Raw genomic sequence first — 27,157 nt, 5'->3', positions numbered from 1 at the left:
AATGATCGTTTTTCAAAATAAAAACCACTGTTGTTATCTACATTACAGCGCCGATCAGATTATGTAGGAGATAGGGCACTTATAATCTGGTGACAGAGCCTCTTTAAGAGACCTCCATTCTCACCTGCCTTTGAACAATCTCTAGTTCTCTAATATACTTTTTGCAGCTGAACTATATTCAAGATGTGTTCTTACAAGGAATGTATAGAGTGACAATATGTAGACATAAATGCACCAATACACCTATACAGGCTGTGTTCACATCAGTGTTGGTTTCCGCTCTTGGGTTCCGTTGCGTCGGAGGAACCCATGAACAGAAGGGCAAACGGAAACCATAGCTTTCGTTTGCGTTACCATTGATTTCAATGGTAATGCTTCTGTTGCAAATGGTTTCCGTTTGTCTCCGTTCCGTAAGGTTTCCGTTTTGTTTTTTTTGCGGAATCAATAGCGTAGTCGACTGCGCTATTGATTCCGCCAAAAAAAGATACTTATACTTGCAGTCTTGCATTTTATCTGGCTACCTCCGATGTTATGAGGAGTATTTGTTTTAAGAATCTATTTAATCCCCAATACATTCTTTGTTGATAATGCCTTAAGATTAGTATTCCAGGGCATTATTTGTTGTAGTTGCACTTTCTAGCCACTAGATGACACTGTTGTCCAGTGTATATATTGACTTTCTCATATGTCAAGTATTTGCCCTTCGCAGAGAAAAAGTATTCACAAATGAATGATATATATATTATAGCCTGTTTAATAAGATCATCAATAAATATTTAAACTATTGTCAAATGTTGATCAGAATGGATCATACCATCATTCGAGGTATCCGTAAATGTCGTTCCAACAATTCTGCCGATACAATTGAATGTGTATTTAAAAATGGTAGCAAATAATCTGACTGTACGTATAGAAATATCCATCAGATAAAACAAGCTTGAAAAAGACTCTATGAAGGAGCTGAAATGTTGAATTGGACTTATGGTAAATAATGTACCACACTTTTTTTCACTTAGGCTGGATTCACACGAGCACATTACGTCCATAATGGACGGAACGTATTTCGGCTGCAAGTCCCGGACCGAACACACTGCAGGGAGCCGGGCTCCTAGCATCATAGTTATGTACGACGCTAGGAGTCCCTGCCTCTCCGTGGAACTACTGTCCCGTACTGAAAACATGATTACAGTACGGGACAGTTGTCCTGCAGCGAGGCAGGGACTCCTAGCGTCGTACATAACTATGATGCTAGGAGCCCGGCTCCCTGCACTGTGTTCGGTCCGGGATTAGCGGCCGAAATACGTTCCGTCCATTACGGATGTAATGTGCTCGTGTGAACCCTGCCTTATACTTCTGGAGTGCTGCCTGATTTTGCATATATTTACTTCGGTCTTTGGTCTTGACCCTGGTAGGCTTGCACCCATTCATTTTTGGCGACTGCGTCTGGTTCTTTTGTTTTTCTATGTGTAAATCTAGCTTTAAGGGGGTTTGTCATGACAGACATTGATGGCTTATCGCTACGGATAGCCATATAGTCAATGCCCGACCATGCAACCTCCTTACAAAAAAAAGCACCGCAGATCCATCTGGAGATTAAACAGCATAGGGCTATCCCAGTGCCACTGACAGCAGTCGGACCCGTACCGATTGGATTTTGATTGCATATTTTAGTTAGTCAACATAATATATTTTTTGTCTTTTAATGCTGGTTTCTGATGTGTTTTTATTGACCCAATGCATCTAAAATGAAGAACATTTGCAATAGGTCTCGATTGACGTATTCCTGCAGACCCGTCTATGCAGATCCACTACAAATAAACCCTGAAAAGCCTGATCCGTATTAATACTACCTTCCATTTGTTACATACGTCTTGCTAATTTTACATTCAGTAGGTTAGAAAGCAGTAAGGCTACATTCAGACGAATGTAGCCAACATCGGATGTAAAAAAAACTGCTGTTTTTCACCTCCGAAGTGCACCTGTGCGGGACACTGTCACGGATCCCCCATAGACCTGAGTCTATGGAGGGATGCGTGACACGCAGGGAAATAGGACATGTCCTATTGTTTCACGGAGCAATGAAATAAAATGTCTACATAGGTGTACAAAATCCTTTAAATATAGTCGAGACAAATTTATTAATACTAGTTCGTCTCTCCCAGTACAGTGTGCACTACTGTAAAAAAAAAAAAAGGACCATCATGGGAACGTGTCTTTATATATTTATTTTTTTATCAAGCACCATTGTATTTTTGTGACATAACGTGCAGTGAAGAGAGCCGGCTATATAGGGAGCGGCCCTGCTGACAAGTAGATTCTGGACAGCCGTCCTCCAGGGTTCTTACTAAGTTGCCTTGTGACTGGGTTTGCTAAGCAGTTGCATTTTTACACTGATACATTCACCTTAATTGGTGCTTCAATTGCTGTACTCCAGGTCAATTTTTAATTGTTTATCAAAATATATTTTTTGAACACAAGTGATTTTTGTATTTTTTTTGGGGTATTTTAATTCTCATTAAATGTCTTTATTCTGGAACCCATCTGTCCACAAACGTGCTGGTTTATCAAACGTTAGGATTATTGAAAGGATACAAAAAAGTAATAAAAAATACCTTTTAAGGCTCTGTTCACTATACCAGATTTGTCGACGTTATACTATGTGTTTCCATCGCTGTTACCTTTTTTTTTCCTTCTCTGCTAACCTACTCTACGAGTAAATTAAAACAGAATCTAACATTCATATTTTTTTTTTTACTATTAAAGTCAATGGAGCAAAGGGTCCAAACAGAAGGCATCCCATAGCAGCTTATCTGTGATGTTATCCATTTTCTTAAAAACAAGTGGGAAACCAATGAGAACATCGCTTTAAAGAGTCTCTGTCACCAGATTATAAGTGCTCTATCTCCTACATAATCTGATCGGCGCTGTAATGTAGAGAACAGTGCTTTTTATTTTGAAAAACGATCATTTTTTAGCAAGTTATGAGCAATTTTAGATTTATGCTAATTACTTTCTTAATGCCCAACTGGGCGTGTTTTTACTTTTGACTAAGTGGGTGTTGTAAAGAAGTGTATGACGCTGACCAATCAGTAACCACTCAGTGTCCTGCACTTCTAAGGGTATGTTCACACGGCCTATTTACGGACGTAATTCGGGCGTTTTTGCCCAGAATTACGTCCGAAAATAGTGCTGACAAACATCTGCCCATTGAAAGCAATGGGCAGACGTTTGTCTGTTCACACGAGGCGTAATACGGCCGTAATGGATGCGGCGTTCAAGCGCCTGCACATGCCGGTACGGCTGAAATTACGGGGATGTTTTCAGGCTGAAACATCCCTGTAATTTCAGCCGTAACGGACGCCCTCGTGTGAACATACCCTCATTGTTCCAGCCCAGCATGATCCACAGCACAGTGTGATTGTGCAGTGAAAGAAGCTGGGCTGGAACAATGAGGATTGTATGAAGCTGATTGGTCAGCCTCATACACTTCTCTTCACAACACCCACTTGGTCAAAAGTAAAAACACGCCCAGTTGTCTATTAAGAAACTAATTATCATAAATCTAAAATTGCTCATAACTTACTCCAAAATGATTGTTTTTCAAAATAAAAACCACTGTTGTTATCTACATTACAGCGCCGATCAGATTATGTAGGAGATAGGGCACTTATAATCTGGTGACAGAGCCTCTTTAAGTAAAGTTTCACTTTGCCTATGTACAGGGCATGCACCGTATTCAGAATTCTTGTGGTTGCTATTGGGATCAGTCGGTTGACAGACACATCCCTAGCAGTTCAACCGAGCTCCTATTATACAATGATGCACTGAATTCTCTGAGTGGTCCTTTTGTATCCTACTACTGAACCCGCAGGTGTTGCTGGGATATGTCTGCTCAGATGTCCTCATGGTCTGAAGTAAAGGTTGGTCCCTTTTTATATATATATATATATGTGTGTAATGTATGTAGAAGGGTCCCCTAATGATAGGTTGATCACAGGAGCTGTGGGAACCCAGAATCAAGTGTTCTGTTCCCCTGCGGCGCCACGACAGGATAAATGAAGCGTTACACCGTTTTAATTGAAACCGATTGGCTGTCCTTCGTAATCCACAGATGTTCTGGGTCCTTTAGAGCACGATTTATCTTATTATCGGACTCTTCTCTTTGAACTCCCCAATTCCCATATATGGTATTTAAAAATGGGTTTTCTAAATTAAATATTAACTTTTATTTAGGACTGCTGCTTCCATTGAGTTGTCCCCGAACACCTGTTGTATGCTAATTTCCCGTCCCCTTCTGCTGATTGGCTGTGGGACCATGTTGCTGCCTCCATTGCATTCTCAAGCCATATATTAGCTGACCACTAGAAATGGTCAAACTGGCTCTTGGACTGGTCTAACTGGCACCTGCAGTCTCCAGTATTTGTCTCATTGTCATAGTATTGCAGATTATCAATAACACACAGGTACAGCAGTCTTATATGGTATAAGGTTGGTTCATCAGAAACATGTATAGCAATGCTAAGGGGTAGTTTACACTGTGTTTTTGGCACCGGAATCCATGCCAAGAAATTCCCCAAATCGCCCCCATTGATTACAATAAGAGGCAGAGACGTTTTTCCCAGGCGGCTTGTGGGGGAAAAAAAAAAAAAGCAACATTTTCTTTCCTTGACCGGTTTCTGCCTCTCACCTCAGAAAAAACCTTGTTTGGACCATTTTGTTTGCCACAGTTTTTGCATTAGATTCAATACGGCTCAAAAATGTGGGAAAAAAAGCTTAATTGAAGGAATTTAGAGGCAGATCTTTTCTGGACTAGACTAGTATTTTAATCTAGGTCTAGAAAACCTAAACATTTTGCTCATAATACTTGGAGAGGACCTGTCCCCATAATACACGTGTTCTTCTTATCACTAAGAGCAACTGCGTCTCCGACCCCCAGACCCTCCTCACTGCCTGACCGTGGTGAGAAGACATTGAATGGAGCGGTGGTCGAGCGTTTGCGCAGCCGCTCCATTCATAATCTTTGGGACTGACAGAAACAAACAAGTACAGCGCTCGGCTGTTGCTATCATTCTCATAGACATTGAATGGAGCTGCAGGTGCATACCTGACTGTTGCTTCATTCGAGAACGGGGGTCCTGAACCCCAAGATCCTCACTGCACCCTCCACACAGTGAGGAGGATCTGGGAGTTCAGGACCCCCATTCTTACGATCGGTGGGACCCCAGCGATCAGAAAATAATCACCTATCCTGTGGATGGGGGATAATTTATGATTTTGGAAATACTTTAAAGGCATAATGCACGTTCTGTACGGTCATCCTCGTCTATACAAGGAGCAGGGGAGGCAAACCGCCTCACATGATCAGCTTTGTATGACCAGGTCTACAATCGGCTATCAGAAAAATGCATGTTTTGTGCTAGGACGCTAGTTGGTGCTTGTGAGTGTATAGTTGGGCATTGTTTAGCATGTACTTGGCTTTAAGACTTATGGGGTGCCAAGTGTCAGTGCGTTTCTTCTCTTTCATTCTGGTATAAATTAGATGTCATTAGTGACCACACATTAAACATTATAACGCCTGATTGTAAAGTGGCTTCACGCCTGGCACCTATATCTTTTTTCATCCACACTGCAAAACATTTCTTTATATGAACGGAATTCTGTCATCGCAGCCATTAGTAAAAGCTTTTCTTAAGATGGCCTTAGAGAGTTGTGTCTCTTGGCGGATTCAGATTTTATTCAGATTTTCTTGTTCAAGCATTGTGACTTTCATGACATTGAGGTTTGTAGCACCGCAGCGACCTGCAGAGCATTGTGCCATATCAGCTGGCTGCACAGCCCATCCAGTGTCATTGAATAAAGCAGCTGTATGTCCAGGTCTCTGAAGCAGAATCTGCCTCTGAAGTATTCTCCACTATAGATATTTATATTATATCACCATATAAATGTATTTACAGAGCCCATGCTGTTACTTCTATATTACCATGTGCTATATAAAAGACAGGTTTGTATTCTGAACACTTCTTCAATTCCTAGACGACTTTTCGCCTATAACAAGAGGAAACGTTACATATAATCCTATTTTGAATGTGATTGTCCAGGCTATAGTATTTTTTTTTGACTATAGATGTGAAAGGGGAACAGTAAAGAAGTGGGACAGAAGTGTTAATGCCTTTGAAATTTGGTGTTGTCACATTTAGGGGGGGGGGGGGTCTTATATTACGAATAAGAAAATGAGCAGTTGCACATCTAATCACCCCTTGTGCCTAATCAGGCAATTTGTCAACGCCATCACTCGGAACAAGTGTATTGGGCCGGCATCTGTTCCCTGACAGCCGGGTGGCCAGGAGCAACGCTGTGCAGGGGAAACCTAGAAGAGATGCATAGCTAAACTAACGCTGCTGCTCCTTCATTCTTAGGATCGGTGGGGTACCCAGAAATCAATCTTAATAGTTTAAATTTAGGAAAGGCTAATATTAAATATTTCTCTGCCTTCGCTCTGGATGACCAGACACATCCATTCATTACACAGACAGCTCATTGATTTAAATGAGGACCGTGTAATGCTGTATTTCCCCTGCGGAGGCATCACAGGATAATTTAACACTTACTGCTAGGTTCTACCACAGATTACAGCTGATGGCTGGGGGTTCCAGTAGCAGGACACATTGTTATCCGCTTATCGTCAGGTGACCTTTCAAGCAAAAAGGGATTGTCCAAAGGCGACATCATCTTTAAAGTGGTTGTTATAACCTACAATCAATGTCAAAAACTTCAGTCATCACATAATGTTTGTGATGACATTCCCTTTAAATGGCCTTAAATATTAGCAGAGGGGAAAACGCTGATGTATAATTTCCAGTGGCCATTTTATAAAACTTTTTTCTACCCTGGACTGAAGCTTAGTGATCACATAACCATCTGCATCTGCCAAAGTCTTGTGACGGTGGACAAGGAGTAGAGGTGGGCATGTGTTACTTTGGGGTATTGTGTAATTGTGATAACTAAAACATCTTAAAATGTCTGGAGGCAATCTTATTAATTGAAACCGTGTCTTGTGTCATTGTTTTCTAAGCAGTTATTAGTGTTCACTTAATTTTTATTGATTTTCGTAAACTAACCATAAGATAAATGCACATCAACAATCAACCGGGTGGGTTGATGTGTCATTTTAGAACCCATATATTGGTAACATGTCATGCAGATATACATCATCTATACAGTGGAAACATCAGATGTTAATGGCACTTTTTAAAAGTTTTCAATCCAGAGCTTCAGTTTACTACTTCACACAGTGGTTTGTTTTATAATAGACGACCGTATTTATACATGTAAGACATAAAATCGAAATTTGGACTTTCAGAAGAAATTAAAATAAACCACTGGGTTTTGTAGGGCACAGCGTTAAGCCCCATGCACACGACCGTAATTACGGTCCCATTCACTTCTATTGGCCGCGGACACCTTTCCGTATCGCTATGGATGGGTGTCCGTGCCTTAGGGTATTATGGAGCATGTCCCTTTTTCCGTGTTTTACGGGCCATGCTCCCATACTTTGCGGCCATCAGCTGCAATATCAGGCACAACCCATAGACAAGAATGGCACCAATAAGAACAAACCTAAGTCCCCTGGAAGAAGTGTTGCAAGCCTTGTCTTAAACTTTATTTTTACAATAACATTTATTTGTTTTTTGATCATCAGGAGAACATTTCACACTGTAGAACAGCGATCCCCAACATTTTGTGGATCGCATGTCCGTTTCAAATAGGTCAGCTGATGATGCGCCATTGAGGTTACAACTAAGTTATATGGTTATTACCCTGGCGTTAACTGCCAGTGATGGGGGTTTTACCGTTGTACCTAGTTCTAGTAATGCTATGACTTCCCTGGTGCCACTGGGGCACAATAGGATCTGGAGCTGCCAAATGTTGGTGTCCCAAGAGACACTGGTGGTTCCCAAGCTACTAGTTTAGGAACACTTCAACTAAGAATTTGTCTATATACCGACTACTGTTGACTCTTTGCTAAAGTTTCTTGAAGGTTATTTTTTTTTTTCTTTACATGGATGGAGTGGTTTATAAAAGTAGATGACAATTCATTCTGTATACACTTTTGTTGAGTAAATATTACTGCAGATCAAGCTAATTCCGATACATACCTGTATTGTCTGAATGTAACGCGATGGAGCTGCTCACGTGACCCTTTCTTCTTTTAAAAGGAAGGAAATGATGTTGCTGAGCACCAAAGGAATGAGGAGCGATCAACTGATTTCTCCAGGAGGAAAATCCTTTCCAACTGGGACCGCTACAAAGTGGCAGAGAAAGAGACGGAAAGTGAAGTGCTGCAGCGTGGGACGGATTACAGCGTCCTCCTAAGTTCTGCAGGTTGGTGCACACCGCTCTTTATAAATCCAAATATTCTTCCATTAATACCTCGTGTATGTTCCCATATATGTCCTTACTGGCTGCCATCAAAACTGGAAGGTCAGGAAAGGTTTATTTTGGGCAGCTAGACATAGTGGTTTGAAAACACCGGGAATTCCTGGTTTGTATGTTTTTGACAATGCGTAGGTAGAAGCTGGCATTTACCTGATTGCTTGCCATGTGCCCAAGGGATTTTTGATCTGAAAATGTGGACTTTTTAAAAGAAATATTCTTTGTTTATTTTAAGAAATAGATAATCCTTTGGCGGCTACAAAATAGAGGGTAACAATATATTGTGGTTTGGCAGAACACGAGCGTCTGCAAAGAAACAATGTGAAATCCAATTTTTAGTGAATTTGGAGAACATCAGTCTGCACCTGGTGGAGTCATGAAGCGCCTGTATTGCTGCACTGTACAGGCGTTAAGTAGAATTGCTACATATTACTACTATTATTATTGGGGTCGGAGCTCTATTTTTATGGTATGGAACTCAATTGCTTAACTTTTTAGTCCTTGTTCATACGAGAGTGTCCGATTTGTGTTTGCAAACAAAATTAAAGTTTTTCATCCATTTCACTTTTATTTATTTTTTCCTGCATTTCATTAGAAACTGATCAGTGAAAAACAGACAGCACACGGAGGTTGTCCATGTGCTGTCAGTTGTTTTTACACATCAATAGAGTGTGGTCTTCAAAAATGAACCAAACTGACACTTTGAGTTTCTCGCAATGGACACACGCTCTGTGAAAAAAAAACGGATGTGTGAATAGCCCCATTGAATGGCATGGGTCAGTGTTCTGTCCAGACAGCACACTGCTGAGAAATACATTTGTGTAAATAAGGCCTTACAGTTAAATGATAAAATTCTGGCTACCTTAAGCCACCACTAGGGGGAGCTTACTCAAGACAGATTTATTATTGAGATCATGGGAGGTGTAAAAATCTGTTTTCTAAAAAACTTCCCCTAGTGGTGGCTGCAGGCAGACGTTGTTGTTTTTAAGGGAAGAAGAGGGTTTAACTCTGTATTAAAAGAAACAGAGCTATGACCCCCAATTGAATATGTATTGATAAACACTGATACTCTTATTGTACTAGTGGAGTGTCTGGAAAGGGTAATAAACCCGCTTTTTTGGGGATTCTATAGGGCGTTAAACCTCTTTGGCACTTATCTTTCTTTGACCGCAGTATCTAATCGCTGGACACATCCGTAACGTGACCGTTTACACCAAGTGTGATTCGCTGACACAGTTGTGTTGTGTATGATACGTCATAGTTCTGTGGATGTAAACAAGATGCGGTGGGTGTAAACGGCTTGGAAATTAATACGTGTATTGTTTTTTGTTATTCTTACCCGTTTGGAGCCTGTCGGGGGCAGGTGGGGGTTAGTATTAAGGGTTGGAAAATACTTTGCGTATTCCGTAAATGTCAAAGGATAAAGAAAAAAATTATTCTCTTCTATGTGGTCGTTCGTTGCAGGTAGGGCAGTCCTGTTTTCTGTTCACAGATATTTTCTTTCCTAACTTGTTGAATTCATCTGGCAAGAAGATGCCATTGATACACTTTTCTTCCGGTAGATGGCGTTGACTATGCTGTCTCTTTTGATTGCCGTCAGTTATGTCGGATGCTAAATATAGACACAATGTAGAGTCATCTTCCGGCTTTGGCATCCTATTACTCTGTCTTATGGGGCTAGTTGGGCAGCCACTTGCCTGAGGCCGGCGCATGTCTTACCCATTCTCCAGCGCTCTGTTTACTGGGTTTGATATTCTGTGACAAGACAAGGTTGACCCGTATCAGAGAGCGTGAAAGCCTTGCTGTGAGGGAGACCAAAGTTTGGAAAGACAAGCTTACCAGGTCACAACTTTGCACAGCCTAGTAATAGGTTTACTAAACACCAGCAACATCAATACCATTCTCTCATATGAGAACCTGCTCTTTCTTGCTCCCAAAAATTAATCCTTTCGTTTAGCTGCGACCTTATTTCAAGGAGAAACACTTTCCTCTTTTAGATTAGAGTATAAAAGTATTATTTTGTAATCTGTTTGGAGATTATTGTTCTATTTACAGCTTGCATACATGGAATTACTTTTTCTTTCCCTGTTTTACACAATGAATTTTATGATTTGCTCCTTCATGAAGGTACTCGCATTGTTTTTGTGATATCCTTCTTGCTTTCCCTCCACACTTCAGATCTAACAATGCTAAGTGCTTCCCAGCTGTCAGATGCATTGACAGTCCGCCTTTAGAAACCATTCAGCCACCTTTTACCATGTACTTTGTTTTCTGCTCGCTTTCCATCTATTGGGGGTTCGTATTGTCTGCTGCTACTGCGGGATGTGTGTTATTTAAGGATAGCACTCTGTTAAACGCTTTACCAACCATAAATGTAATAGCCTAGTCACTTCCCTCTATAAAATGTGTAAAACCTCTAAGGATATGTTCACACTGAGTTTTTTGCAGGCAGAAAATTCTGCCTGGAAAAATCAGCTTCGGTTTTCTTTGAAGTGGTTTTGCACCACACGCGTTTTTCTGCCACGTTTTTTTGAAGGCGTTTTTTTTTAGCTATTTCTTCAACAGACAGAGGGAAGAACCGCAAGCGTTTTTTGCCGAAAAATGCGTCAAAAATCGTAGCAAAAAAACCTGTTTATTTCCGTCTGCCATTGATTTTAATGGGGTTTTTGAGGTGGAAAACGCCTCAAGATAGGGCATGTCGCTTCTTTTTCCCCACCAGTGTTTTTTTTTGCTTGCGGGAAAAAAACTCCTCCACCTCCCATTGAAATCAATAGGAGGCAATTTCGGCGTGTTTTTTTGCCAAGGTTTCTGCGGCAAAAAACTGTGTGAACAGGGCCGATTTCACACGGCCTTTGGTTATAAATTGGTTTCTGGTCTGCCCTTTGACTGCCTATAATTAGAGATAAATCTATTTTATATATATGCATAAATAACTATTTTATAACATGTTCCTATTAAAGGAGTTCTCACCTCCACCGATTAGCAGCCCTGTTCATTTTATTGGGCTAAACTCCACTACCAGACACAGCCACGATCTCATGTATGTGGCTATGCCGGAAACTGCAGTGAAGGGTCCGGGACACTCCAGCGAGCGCCACTTTCCCTTCATTCTACAGATCAGTGGAGATCCTGGGGATTGGACCCCCACCAATCATACGTTGAATAGAAGTGCATGTGATTCAGAATTCAAATGGCAGCCTTGGAAATTACTACTTTTTGGTGGCATTGAGATCCGATAGCCTTTTCTTGTCTTGTCAGTCATTTATTTAAGTCTATAATCTGTAAAGCGGAAGCAAACTAGAGACCATTGCAAAGCTATATCTTACTGATACGATTAGTTTTTAGGGCAGTACTGCAGCTAGCTTCTCTAAGTGCACGGGTGTGTTATTTGTATAATACATGATCTTCACCATCCCCAGTACTCCTGTATAGTGGAGATCTCTACAGAACAAACTGTCAACATCTAAGGCTCTGTGGCATGGCTTATGTTTATAATGGAGCTAGAATGGCATCAGATTTGTTTTACAATGGATAATGGCGAATCCTGAAAGATCTTACCGACTTTAAAGTTTAAGGTGAAAGCTTATTGTACAGTATTTTCTCTTTTTCTCAGTGTTTTAGGCGATAATCTTAGAATTCTGTATTCAATCCAGACATTCGAAGGATACAGAATGTTTTATATCTGTAAGAATTCTGAAAACGATTCTGCCTATCCAAAACAGGAAAGTATTCTGTATTTTTGAGGGTAAGAATAGTGCTGCAGTTTGTGCTGTTCTTGCCGCAAAATACCAGAAAGTCCCTAAGGACCCCATGAACGCTAGTGGGAACAGATAGGGAAAGGTTTCAGGTGAGTTCCCTCCATAATAGTGTTAGTATCATAACTGATGCGGAGAGAAGACTAAAGAAAAAGAAGTCCAAGTACACAAAACATCTCCGCCTGTCGTCTGGGACCTTTACTGTTCTGAAACTTTTTGGATTGGCGTAATACTTTTCAGAACTCGTACTGATATAAAGCATTCCGTGTCCTTCCAATATCAGGATAGCATACAGAATTCAGAAACGATCCTTAATACATTTTACTTCTGAAGTGGCAAAATAAAACCATTGCATTGACCTGACGAAAAATGCACAACTTGAAGCCTCACGTTTTCAAGGTATTGAATGATCGAAAACTATTATGAAAGCCTTTCTCAGTGGGTGACCGGGCACTGCTAAATGTCCCTATTGGAGAATGGGTGCGCTTGCTCAGGGGATAAAAATGATGTCTGCACAGTTTATAGAAAAGTGTCTAGTGGTAGGATTTCATTACTGGAACATATGACAATATTTGTTGTAATAAGAAATGTACATGAGATGAACACTATTCTAAATGTCACTTGAATAAGAAAGCTTTGCTCTTATTTTTCTGTCACCGGGTTCTTTCGACCTTTCCAGTATTTTTGACGGCAGGAATAGTGCAAAAATAAAGGAATCTATTAACTTTAATGGAATCCTTCCGGATTGTCCTGTATTTAGTACAGCTGTCATGGCTACTAACAGTTAGGGATGTCCCGATACCAGAATTTGGACTTCGATACCGATACTTCGTTTAGTATTGCGAATTCGATACCAAAACGATACTTTGCCAACAACAATAATAAAAAAAAAAAACGTTCTTCCATTTTGTGATGTGAGGCACGAGGTGTGATGATGAATTTTGAATGTGCCTCACATTAATAGTAATTAACCCCATCATGTTTCTCAGTCATAATGGGTTAATGTGTAAGGTACATGATGGGGTTAATTACTTTTAATGTGAGACATATGGAGGTTAAAATCATCACACCTCGTGCCTCACATTAATAAGTGAATTTTTTTTTTATTTTTTTTTTTACAGCGTACACATCATAAATGGCGCAAACAAATAGTTGTGCAGGTTATTACGGCCGCGCTGATACCGGATATGGATATATTTTATGTATTGAGACTTATTTTAAATGTTTATTGTAAAAAAAAAAAGGTGTATGCGTATTTTTTTAAATTTAATATTAAATTATGTTTGTACTTTTATTTTTAAACTTTAATGTACTGGCATATATCTGATATATGCCAGTACATTAGCCTGTGTACTGATAATACACAGGCAGTTGTTAGGACATACCTCAGTATGTCCGCTCGTTAGTGCAGCGCCGGCCACATCGCATCATCCTGACAGCGCGCACTTGTCAGGACTCAGGAGCGGGGCAATGACTGTATCACACAGCTGCAGCCCCGCTCTTATACATTCATGTGTTACTATACTGAGCTGTGCGGCCGCACAGCAAGTATCGAAATACATGAAATAACGGTATCGAACCGTTTGGGGGTGCACGGTATCGAAACCGTATCGAAGTTTCGAGGCATCGTGCATCCCTACTAAGAGTTCATTTCTGAGTTTCAACTACTAAGGGAGATGTAATGACATCCACACTGCATGTCACCAAACTTTCCCAGAAATATAACCGCTTGTAATAAGAGAACGGCCCAAGGACTTATATTTACTAATAATTTCTTTGTTTGGCCTCTTTATACTAGTGCCCCTAGTCCTAGGCGATTTTATGCACTGCTATTATCACACTTTATGACCGCACTGCTATTATCACACTTTATGACCGCACTGCTATTATCACACTTTATGACCGCACTGCTATTATCACACTTTATGACCGCACTGCTATTATCACACTTTATGACCGCACTGCTATTATCACACTTTATGACCGCACTGCTATTATCACACTTTATGACCGCACTGCTATTATCACACTTTATGACCGCACTGCTATTATCACACTTTATGACCGCACTGCTATTATCACACTTTATGACCGCACTGCGTTATGGGCTTTAACCAATGGAGTGTCATGAAATGCGCACATGCTGTTTTCTGATTGTAAAAATGCCCATCTTTTACATCTCTGCTCTACCAGCTGATTACATATCAATAGTTACACACATAATAAGACAACATTTTCATAATATGGCTTCTGTCCAGCCCACATCGTAATGTGACACAATGCAGGTGACTTCACAAGCTATTCATCAGCTGGGGGCTTTACTCCATGTGGATCTTGTTGGCAGAACCCTCTCTACTTTATGCCACTGATTATTTAATTACAGTTTTGTATTTTAGAAACTGTATCACTCTGAGGAAACCAGTAACGTAATGATAACATTGTGTATCCGCATGTCAAGCCAAAGAAATCTGTTTAGAAACAAGATACTGGTTAGCATATGATGTAAAATTACATTCACAAGATGATGTGACTTAAAAAATCAGAGGCTAATGATGTAAAATTAAAACTGCATTTAAATTTAATTATTTGGCCTCAGGTGGCAGTACAAGCGTTCCCAGTAAATCAGTCAGTTCATGGCATCATTAAATGTGAGTGGCCATTGCTGGCAAGAAACGGCAGCCGTGACTTGATCATTTTCTACGATATTTTCCTTTTTATTCTTCATGTGTGTTTTTCCTATCACAGCATGACTGCCGGTAATGATCCATGTGTCGTAAGCCAACTTTAAGGCCTCATTTACACGAGCGTAATATACGCGCGTGCTTTTCACGCGTGTCGTACGCACCTATATTACTCTATGGGGCAGTGCAGACGATGCGTGAATTTTGCGCAGCACGAGTGCGTTGCGTAAAACTCACGACATGTTATATAATCGTGCGTTTTTCGCGCATCACGCACCCATTGAAGTCAATGGGTGCATGAAAACCACGAAGGTCGCACGGAAGCACTTCCGTGCGAACTGCGTGATTCGCGCAAGAGCTGTCAAACTGAATGTAAACAGAAAAGCACCACGTGCTTTTCTGTTTACAAACATCCGAACAGATTGTCTTAGACATGAGCGAACCGAACTTTACCGGGTTCGGCCGAACTCGTTTTGACCGAACCCGGCAGGAGACAGTCACTGTGCAGGGTGCTGAAAGAGTTAAACTGTTTCAGCACCATGGACAGTGACTTGCGATTCCAATATACGTGAACGTGTAAAAAAAAAAAAAGTTCTGACTTACCGATAACTCCCGGCTTCTTCCTCCAGTCTGACCTCCCGGGATGACAATTCAGTCCAAGTGACAGCTGCAGCCAATCAAAAGCCAAGCACAGGCTGCAGCGGTCACATGGACTGCCGCGTCATCCAGGGAGGTGGGGCCAGATGTCAAGAGAGGCGCGTCACCAAGGACGCGTCACCAAGGCAACGGCCGGGAAGTTCTCGGTAAGTACCAACCTCTTTTTTTTTAAACAGGTTACTCGATATGGTGATCGGAATGCACTGTCGAGGGTGCTGAAAGAGTTACTGCCGATCAGTTAACTCTTTCAGCACCATGGACAGTGACTGACGTCGACTAGCCTCATCTCTATGATGGCGGCTGCGCGAAAATCACGCAGCCGCGCATCATACACGGATGACACACGGAGCTGTCAAGTGCCTTTTGCACACGCAAAAAGCTGCGTTTTTTGCGCGCGCAAAACGCACACGCTCTTGTAAATGAGGCCTAAGAGTGTTTGTTTTCATGTTTAGGTTGATTGATTTCAATTCATGTGAAAGTCATTCTCAGCATTTGGGCATTTTTCTAGTTTTCCAATATCTTGTGTGTTACAACTTATTTTTTTTAAACTTATTAGGACACCGGTACAAGTATACAGTGAAATTCCATTAGTTGAAAATCCAGTAATCGAAAAATATGGCTGATGGGACGCCCGAAATCGCCTCCCATTGATTTCTTTGCGGGAAAAAGTGACGTTCCCTTTCTTCAGGCGTTTCTGTCTCTGACCTCACACTGACATCAATGGGAGGCAGAGAAAGTGGTTTTTGCTGCGTTTCTTGCCCACGGCGCTCAATGTCTGAAGCCGAAAAAAAGCCACAAAACACGCGGCAAACAGTGCAGGCAGGTCAAAATCTGCCTCAAAATTTCAGAAAGAATTTTGAGGCAGATTTTTCCTCCTACAAAAAACTGTGTGAACAGGGCCTTAAAATGTTTTTTTAAAATGAGAGTTTTCCTTTTTAGTTCCTGACCTGTTATACACTGTACAGGAATGTTTCAGCAAAAGTCCAGCACTTATTAACCTTGAGATGCCCATAATAAAGCATTTATTAAAATGAGTCCTAAAATTTTTTCTAATGCAGAATCCGTTTAAAATATTTTGTTCTCTGGACCAACCCGAAAAATGCCTTTTAATATTCTATTTAGCACTAAATGGAGCCAATTTTTATTAATGAGGCTCTGTCACCAGATTCTCAAATCCCTATCTCCTATTGCATGTGATCAGCGCTGCAATGTAGATAACAGTAACGTTTTTTTTGTTTTTTTTTAAACGTTCATTTTTGGCCAAGTTATGAGCTATTTTATATATGCAAATGAGGTTTGAAATGGACAACTGGGCGTTTTTTTTTTTCGTTATGTCCAACTGGGCGTGTATTGTGTTTTTAACTGGGCATGTTTACGTGTATGACGCTGACCAATCAGTGACCAGTCAGCGTCATACACTCATCTCCATTGATTTACACAGCAGCGATGTGCAGCCACATAAACAGAGATTAACGTTACTGCAGTGTCCTGATAATGAATACACATGATCATCCAGCCTGGACGTCATGTGTATTCAGAATCCTGACACTTCTGAATCTTTTCTGTGAGACTCCGGCAAGGGAAGCGAAATCTCGCGAGATTACGGAGGTAAATGAGATTTCGTTTCACTTGCTAGAAATCTCAAAGAAAAGAGTCAGAAGTGTCAGGATTCTGAATACACATGACGTCCAGGCTGGATGATCATGTGTATTCATTAACAGGACACTTGATTAACGTTAATCTCTGTTGGGCCATGTTTAGAAGACTGCGATGGTGCAACGGGGACTAAGTTATGTTCAGTCGGAGGGTGTAGAATTCAACTATTTACTACAAAACTCTGTTTTGTTTTTTTGACAGGATATTGCAAATGTACAGAGAATGAGCAGGTAAAATCCTGTCACGGGACATGGACCGTTACTATTTATAGCTGCGTCTTCACTCTGACGTCCGTGACGTTGTCTATATTTACGTTAGTTGCTTTCCTTGTAAGGTTCTTCACATCTTAATGTTTGTTAGACACTGGCGGTTGCGTCACTATAGCTAGAATCCGATTCCCTTGGCGCTACTAAACATAGGTACTGCATTTAACAAATTCTCGTCTGAATAGTAATTAGACAGGCAACAGATGTGAGGTAGAGTGCAGTCAAGCTGCAGGGACTTGTGCTGAATAATACAATCCTACCACTTCTTGCCGCTGTGTAGCGCTTACCAAACGCGTTGCAATAAGTATTGTTTTGATTTCTTGTCATTAATCGGGACTTAATCTTCTGACATTTGACCTTTTTACATGACCAAAATCTTCTGCCGTATAGAATAAATGTGTGCTTTTGAAATGGAATATTTGAGTGAAGGCTGTGGGGTGAGGTTGTAAAGGCAGGTGCCTACGTGCTACTCTGCCTTGGCCAAGGTAGTTACATACAGGGCTAGGGCAGCAAACTGGATGCTTCCATAGATTATATTGTAAAATATATATATAATTCTATATTACCATGACCTTCGTTTCTTAGATTGAAGCCAAACCAGGGATCTGCTAATCAGTGCGAGCCAGGCTTCAAAATAGCTGCGGAGCGGCCTCTACAGGGGAAATCTAGTGTTACATGCCGGCTATCCTAATGAATGGCCGACCATGTAACATATAGAAGGGACGGGTCAGTCAGAGTAGCAGCCGCTCCTATTAATAATCTTTATTTCACATTAATTTCTTATTTTTTTAGTCCCACTAGGGGACTTTACTATGCGATCTTCAGATCGCTGCTATAATCCTAATAGGCATATGCCCAGGGCAGACTTGGGGGCCTTTATTAGGCCCCCGGCTGCTACGACACCCCATCGGAGACCCGTGATTGCATTTGTGGGCCGCCGATGGGTGACAGGAAGCTCCCTCACTCTGTAAACAAGTTAAATGCTGCGGTCGCTATTGACGGCGGTATTACACTGGTTAAACAGCCGCGATCAAAGTTTACTTCGATAGCGGGCGTTGGAGCAGGAGCCCAGCTGTTATCAGACAGCAGATCCCTGCCTCCAGCCTGCACGGAACACCCGTGCAGGACTTAGACTGGGCCACCTTGAAAAGGCGGCGGCCTAGCCTAACGCCCCTTAGTGACCGCCGTGAAAAGGCGTATTAGTGGTCACTAAGGGGTTAAAACACTGGGCAATGCTTTCTGGGCCTTCTGCATGCTTAATCTAACAATGGTGTTTTTTGTTTTTTTTTGTTTAAATTAATTCTCACCTAGCCTTCGTTCCCCTTCTGGCAGGTGACATCAGAATGTTACAGTGTGTGCTTGCCTGCTCCATTTACTTAGACTATGCTCGCATCTAATTACAGTAGTCAGCACTACCGAGGACTAATGCTTTCCCTATATTGCTACTAAATATATATAATTTTGTGCTGATCAACCATAACATTAAAACCACTGACGGGTGAGATGAATAACATTAATCATCTCCTTATAATGGCATCTGTCAAGGGGTGAGATATATTAGGAATCAAGTGAACAGTCAATTCTTAAAGTTGATGTGATGTTTAAGGATTTGAGTGACTTTGACAAGGGCCAAATTGTGGTGGCTAGATGAAAGTGTCAAAGCATTTCCAAAACAGAAGATCTTGTGGGGTGTTCCCGATATGTAGTGGTTATTACCTACCAAAAGTGGTGCAGGGAACCAACCGCTGAACTGGTGACCGGGTCATGGGTGCATGGGGAGGCAAAGGCTAGCCCATCTCGTCCAATCCCACAGAAGAGCTACTGTAGTACAAATTACTGAAAAAGTTAATGCTGGCTGTGATAGAAAGTTAGTCAAAACACCTGCTGCATTGCAATGTTCTGTGTTTGGGGCCGAGTCCCTAAGCTGATCTTTGTCCACTGCTTAAAGCGCTTGCAATGGGCACATTAGCATCTGAACTGGACCATGGAGTAATGGAGAAGGTGGCCTGGTCTGATTGGCCACTATTTGTTTTACTTCGTATGGATGGTCACGCATGTGAGTTACTTACCTGGGGAAAAGATGTCACCAAGATGCACAATGGTAAGAAGGCAAGCCAGTGAATCCAGTGTGATGCTCTGGTCAATTTTCTGCTGGGAAACCTTGGGTTCTGGCATTTATGTGGGTATTGCTTTGACACGTACCACCAACCTAAACATTATTGCAGATCAAGTACACCCCTTCATGGCAACTATATTCCCTAATGGCAGTGTCCCTCTCAGCAGTACAATGCGCACAACCACACTGCAGAAATTGTTCAGGAACGGTATACTTGAAGTAACATGGAGGACTTCTGAGTTTCTTTTTATAAACTAGTTAAATGGTTTTCCAGACGATAAAAATTGATGGCCTATCCGGATAGGCCATCAATAGCTGATGGGTCGGGGTCCGACTCCCGGAACCCCCTGCCAATCAGCTGTTTTGAAGGGGGCGCAGCGCTCGTACGAGCGCTGCTTCCCCTTCATTTCTTCTTGCTCACTGAATGTTCGGCACACATTTAGTGGCGATTCACAGGTATTGCAGCCATTTCTCCCATTTACTTCAGTAATTCACTATATACCATTCTCATTCACTATATAATTACAGCACCAGAACCAAGCTCATACATATATATACAGCACCAGAATAAAGCTCAGTACATAAATACAGCACCATAACAAAGCTCAGTACATAAATACAGCACCATAACCAAGCTCCGTACATAAATACAGCACCAGAACCAAGCTCAGTACATAAATACAGCACCAGAACCAAGCTCCGTACATAAATACAGCACCAGAACAAAGCTCTGTACATAAATGCTGCACCAGCACAAATACAGCTCAATTTAGTACAGCCCCTGTCGTATAGGTTTGTACGGTGTAAAACTACAGCTCCCAGTATGGCCCGAACAATGGTAAGAATATGCTGGGAGTTGCGGTTTCACAAAAAAAAATATCTTACCACCCATCATCTCGCTGCAGATCATACTGTGACTACAGTACTGATTAGAGGCAGAATAAACATTTACATTGACTCACAGGTGACGTCTTCTCAGATTCTAGTTTGTTGTTTTTCTCTCTTCTTCTCCATCCGGTCCTGACCTCTATGACGACTTCTTCCAGCCACATCCCATTTCTGCAGTTTTCCGCTCGGTTGTCTTCAGCTTCTCACTTGTAGACAGTGCCCCTCATACATAGTGCCCCCTGTAGAGCCTCCTGTAGATAGAGGCCCCTGTAGATAGTGCCCCACATAGCCAGCCCTGTAGATAGTGCTCGACATAAGCCCCTCATACTTTTAACAGAAAAAAAAAACTTTACATACTCACCTGATCCCGTTCCCACGCCATCCTCTTGCAATGCAGACCTGCTCTCTTCTGAGCATGTCTGCTGGGGCTGAACGACGCAAGCAGCACGATGATGCCCAGCCATTCAGCACTTGTGCATGTAATTGTATCTGCATCCTATAGACTCTGGTACAATTATAGTGCACAGGGGCTGGCGGCAGCTGGTTTCAGTGCAGCAGGCCGCCGCCTGAGGCGAGATGCTCATCTCAGATGGAGCGGCCCTGACTGCACATTACAGTTGTATTAAGTAGCGTAGTTAACTATGCTTTTATTTTTTAATAGTTGAGAAAGGGGAATTGACTTGCCAAATACATGCCAAAATGACACCATATTGGCTAACATCTGACTAATAGAACTCTATGGTGTCTTTAAACATATACATCTAGAGAATTTCCCAAAGTATACGTTGAACGTAGAGCACAAATGCAGTAAAATTTAGCGGACGCCTCCAATTTTTTTTTTTAAATCCATTCAGGATTGGCTGTGTGGGAGCAGCTATCGGGGACTTTATACTGTAGAGAGGGCAGCTATGGGGGGCATTATACTGCATGGGGGCAGTTATGGGGGGCATTATACTGTGTGGGGCAGCTATGGAGGGTTTTATTGTGTAAAATTAGGCTATGGGGACATTATACTGTGTGTAGGGCAGTTATGGGGGCATTATACTATTTGTGACAGATATAGGGACATTATGATGTGTGGGGGCAGCTATAAGGCAATATACTGTGTGGGGGCAGTGTCGGGGTATATTATATGCAGTAGTATACAGCAGCCTCAGGGGATCTATATTAATTCAATGGCGTAGCATGAAAATGGGGTGTGGCCTAAATAATCGTTCATTAATCGTAATAGAGGTTACATGTTCAAATTAATCGTGGTTTTGATTTAGGTCATAATCGCCCAACCCTATACTAATGTATTGTCCTAGTCTATAGTTGATATTTATTGACTGCGCTATGTGCTAATTTGCTGTAGTTTGCCAATGGGGCGCGAACACACCTCAAGCTGCCTTGTGCTGATTGGTCAGAGGCAGGGAAGCTAGCTACACTCCGTTGGCTAACTACAGCAAAATAGCATATAGGGAGCAAACACAACAGTGGGCCATATCTATGGAACGGGGTTGGTCCAGAAACAAAAGACGGCGCTGGAATCTGGTAGACCGTGCTATTCAGGTCAGGTAACTTGTTCAACTTATATGACCTAGTGACATGTTCTCTGTAACACAAACCATTAAAGGATTCATATACTTAGTGCTCCATGGGCAGGAATCAGGATGGGGTGCAACTTTAGAGCATAAACTCTGGGTTCTGATTCTGCCTTGCTCACACGACACATCCTGGACATGATTCCTACAGCTCCAACACTGCTCCCTTCCCTCCGCAAGCCCTGTGATTGGTTTAAAGAGACCGCAGCAAATGTGTTATAAAGTTAAACTCTCTCACAATTGTTGCTCATGACATTCAAAAGCTTCAGGACCCTCTTTATTAACCAGAGTTTTGAGCAGCTGCAGAATTGGATGTAGAGGCGTCACTTGAAGATCCTGGAACGCAAACCAAAATCTGTAAACAGGCCCCCACCTATCATGCGCCATTTATAATACTCGTATCTTATGGGGCAGAGGAGTCTTTGGTCTCCCTCTGGGACCAGGGCCCTAGTGCGACTGCTACCTCTGCAACTTCTATAGCTATGAACGTGGTCACGCATTCATGTGAGTTCCATGTACTATTACATTTCGTGTAACAGAGAGCGCTTCACGCATCTGTGGCCAGCCCTCAATGGCTTCTCTTCCTTTCAGCAACCACCTCCAGCCGACTTGTACTGCCATACGAAGGTGAGGGGACCTCTGTTTTTCCGATCTGTGGGGGGGGGGGGGCGCTTACAGTAATGGCAATCTTTACTTTAATAAGGCTTCTTTGTGTTGACTTCACAAAACATGAAGTATATTATGCATGTCCGTGTACGTTTTTGTTGTATATATAAATTCATGTGAAATTATAGACCGTGTTTTTGGGTGGTGCTTTATAAGGGCCCCAGCCTCATTAGATCGTACAGCATAATTTCTATCACTACTATACTATAGCGGTGTTATGGTGGAAGGTATAATCCTAATAAGGCAGAAATAATAAGCACCATTACATAAAATGGCATATTCATGTTTATTGTAAGATATTAGAAGAAATTTAGCACCGTCATTTGAGAATATTACTCCACATCATGGGCTCTGGCATGAGAAAGGACATTGCGACACGCAGAATTTAACAAGCAATATATTCTCTATTATTATGTCTGCCAAAGAACCAATGTATGTAAATATTTTGTGGCAATTTTCAGTTCAAATATCCAGACAGAAGGCTGGTAGCATCTCACCCGGCAGCTGGCGTAGTGATTTATAAATCGGAGCTTCAAGCTCTAAAGACATGAACAGCGTGAAAATGTTTCCCCGACGCTACAACCTGACTTCATATTGTTTAACATTAGGCTTGTTTTTCTCCGTTCAGCTTCAGGAAGGAAAACTCCGGGCACCTATTGCTACAGAAATGTTTTTCACCAGAATTCCAACGTATTAAATCAATTTCCATTTCATGGAAAGATATGGGCGTAGCTGGTTGTAGGTGCATTATGAGAAAGGTCTAGTCATAATGGACTAAAGTGTAAAAAGTCATTTTTAAAAGATTAGAATGACTCACAACTTGAAATGATGACTTCAAAGATCCATTCTCATCAGTCATTACTCCGGTGTCCTAATGGCAAACCTTCAGCTAAACCTTAGGGTATGTGCACACACACTAATTACGTCTGTAATTGACGGATGTATTTCGGCCGCAAGTAGTGGACCGAACACAGTGCAGGGAGCCGGGCTCCTAGCATCATACTTATGTACGATGCTAGGAGTCCCTGCCTCTCCGTGGAACTACTGTCCCGTACTGAAAACATGATTACAGTACGGGACAGTTGTCCTGCAGCGAGGCAGGGACTCCTAGCATCGTATATAACTATGATGCTAGGAGCCCGGCTCCCTGCACTGTGTTCGGTCCGGTACTTGCGGCCGAAATACGTCCGTCAATTACGGACGTAATTAGTGTGTGTGCACATACCCTTAGAGTTGTCTCATATGCTTGGACCCCCCTCTGTTAGTCAGAGCAAAGAGCCCCTAACAAAACAGCTCTGGCAGACATGACCCTGCTGCGTAGTGACCCATGGAAATAAAGTTACGTTTTTACTTTTACTGTGCTCTAAACAGCTGAGGGGGTGCAAAAAAAAACAACAAAAACACAATGGTGGAATGGGTCATTTTTTTGCATTCATCCCCAAAAAAAACTATAAAAAATTGTATGTACCCCAAAATTGTATAAATAAAAACTGCAACCTGGCCTGCAAAAAACAAGTCCTCATATGGCTACATTGCAGGAAAAATGTCAAAGTTATGAATCTCGGAAAAACATCTTTTATAAAAAAAAGTACTCAAATTTATACTTATTTGGTATTGATGGATTTGTACTGATCCGAAGAATAACAGTAATTTTATTTATTTTTTTCATACTTTGGTAAACAGTGGGAAAAAACATGCAAGAAAAAGAAAAATACAATGGTGGAATGGATAGTGTTTTGTTTTTTGTTTTTTGCATACCACTTCAAGAAAAATCATAACCGCTAAACATTAAATTATATGTACACCAAAGTTATGCGGATTAAAATATGCAATTTGTGTTGCAAAAACAACAAGGTCTAATACGGCTACATCCATGAAAAAAAAAAGTGTTATGGCTCTTGAGATGCAACAGTGAAAAAAAAACAACTTTTGCTTGGTCCTTTTAGGTTCAAAACTCATGCGGCATTAAGGAGTTAAGCCCCACGCACTGGTAATATTGGAAGCAGGGACTGTTGAGTAAAATTTACCTTTAACCCTTCACTTTGGGCAGCAGCTCCCTAGGTGACTTGATGATCTGACCCACTGTGTTTCATACGCTACATCTAACATCTTTCTATAGATTCCCTTCTGGGCTCTCCTGCCCTTTGTAAATCTGTAATTTGATTTAGAAGGCGAAGTAGCGATTGAACTGCCGGTACCAAATCTAAGTCCTACTCCTGCTGTTTGAAAAAAAACCTTCGATCCGCCGCTAGCAATCACTATATATCTTACTGTTTAAGGCAATGTATTCTGAAACTTTTACTTACATGTATAAAGAAATCAATTCTCGGTTGTGTTTAAATACACATTTTATTGTATCATCTCAATACTGTTATATATTGGAAACGGCATTTTATTTTCTGTTATGTTATAATTGCATACAAAAAGAGAAATCCACTGTATTCTGGTACCCTAATATGTATTCTATGTGCATATCATTTCTTTAAACCAAAAGTTACCTTTAAAAACAACAACACACAATTCATATATTTTTATTATTATGGTATTTGAAATAAAAGAAATAGGTAATTCTTTCTGCTGCTGTGATGCCCATCAACCCGGGTATAAAGGTCTCATTTCAGATGTATCCTATAAAGCTCCTGTTCGTTTTGTGTCCTAGTTTTCTAGCTACGGTTTTCGTCTCCTTGGCATAAAAGCAGCAACACCTGCGTGTTCTGGCAGTGTACCCTCCGCGGTCCATAATCATTGTGCCACCGTCTCTATAGCTCTACAGACCTTGTAGTGCCAGGAGATTATCACCCCTGTAAATTCTTTTTCTAACTACTGTTTGAGATTTTTTTTTGCATTGTAATAATACCAAGCCTATTAAGCTTTAGAACTGGTCACAATTTTATGACTCCGCATCCAGCCAAGAATACACACTTCGCCCAATAAACCTGCACCAAGGGATAATAGTCCTATTTGACATTGTTAATTGGTAACACATTATGTCATATGGCTGTAAATTTCCTTTTAGGAAATTACAATTCTGGGCATCTATTTTTGCTAGATTGTTTCTAATCTGTTTATTGCTACTGTATTTATTGTATCTATTGCTTCTCTCTTTTTTTGTAGATTACTTATCTATAGCTTTACCGACAGATGAAACCTTTACATTACGTGGATAATGAAAGCAATTATTCGGCCTTTACTGTCCTGTATGTCGCACTTTCTGATGTAGACATTTCAGATACTGATAGGTTTATAGCCTCATTAAAGCATATGTGGAAATCAGTGCCAGTTTATAACACTTGTTTGCTTCTTACATCAGATCGTAAGCAAACATATCCTATAGATCCACACTGCCTGGTGGATTCTGTATGTTTAGTACTGCTTGAACTGTAATCTCGTCATAGGAAACGCATACATTACAGGCTTGGTAATTCTCTGTTGGCTTTTATAGAGTATATCTCCTCCTAATCACCTGGAAAAACACATCAGACTTTCATAAAGACGTGTTTACTTTGTATGAGGACGCGATCAGTTGCACTTGATCGTTAAATTCAGAAATGCTTTGTTCATATTTGCTGCCTTTAGGGTTCCATAAGTGAACGCAATCTATTGGTCCCATTGAAGTAAAACTCTACTTTTGCACAACATATTGTTGAATATTTGTGCAAATACTTTGTTTTAGTTTTCTTGCCCGAATTACATTGGTCTATGCTACGGCACTGTGACACCGAGTCGTATTTGTGGTAAAATCGTGCCATTGCCACTACTTCAAATATTCTCTATGGGAAAGAAAGTTGCAAGTGACCTTGCAAAAATCCCCAAAACATCTGACGTTCCTGTAACTAGAGGACTGTGAATTGCAGGAGCTCCGGTGACCGTTTAGAGTTGGGCTGTTAGGTCACATGTCTGCAGAGTGCATATAAACGACATACATATTCCAAGAAGTAACCAGCAGAACTTCTACTTTTCACCTATAGTAAATAATCTTAATAATTGATAAACCGCATGGGTACGTAAAAAAACCAGTCGGGCCTAACAAACATGCTCGGTTTTTATGAGGCGGTACTGTAAGTGCAAATCTGGATGTTGATTGTGCGGCTGACGTGATTTAGTTTAATTTTGTAAAAGCATTTGATGCCGTACACCACAACAGTCTTGTACCGGAAACTGGGGAAAATGTATGTACCTGGGTAAAGGATTGGTTAAGGGACAGAAATATAATGTCAATAAATGTAAAGTAATGCTCCTAGCCTGCAGTAATGATACTAAGGCATGTACATTGAATGGAATAAAAGTGCGAATAACAGAACAAGAGGAGGACCTGGGTATGCAGCAACTGCAAAAGCAAATGATTTTGGTTGTTACAAAAAACAGATATAAACCTGTGATCCAAATGTAATATTACCCCTCTATAAGTCCCTTGTAAGGCCAAATCTTGAATATGTAATGCCATACCCGAGAGAAC

The 27,157-nt window shown here is 41.2% G+C and overlaps 2 protein-coding genes across 3 annotated transcripts in view; one reads left to right on the top strand and one right to left on the bottom strand.

Moving 5' to 3' along the window:
- AVEN (apoptosis and caspase activation inhibitor) overlaps positions 1 to 27,157 on the top strand; it is a 415,433-nt gene that overhangs the window by 2,155 nt on the left and 386,121 nt on the right. For both annotated transcript variants that reach the window (XM_075844920.1, XM_075844921.1), the window contains exon 2: positions 8,217 to 8,382. In XM_075844920.1, the coding sequence (XP_075701035.1) occupies positions 8,217 to 8,382 (166 nt within the window). The remainder of the gene's footprint in view (positions 1 to 8,216; positions 8,383 to 27,157) is intronic.
- CHRM5 (cholinergic receptor muscarinic 5) overlaps positions 1 to 27,157 on the bottom strand; it is a 173,636-nt gene that overhangs the window by 32,691 nt on the left and 113,788 nt on the right. The gene's annotated exons all lie outside the window — the stretch shown is intronic.

This window comes from Rhinoderma darwinii, chromosome 12 (genome assembly GCF_050947455.1).
Source record: "Rhinoderma darwinii isolate aRhiDar2 chromosome 12, aRhiDar2.hap1, whole genome shotgun sequence".
Taxonomy (NCBI): Eukaryota; Metazoa; Chordata; class Amphibia; order Anura; family Rhinodermatidae; genus Rhinoderma; species Rhinoderma darwinii.
Note: the sequence above shows the minus strand (reverse complement) of the source record. Positions and strands in the feature narration are given on the sequence as shown.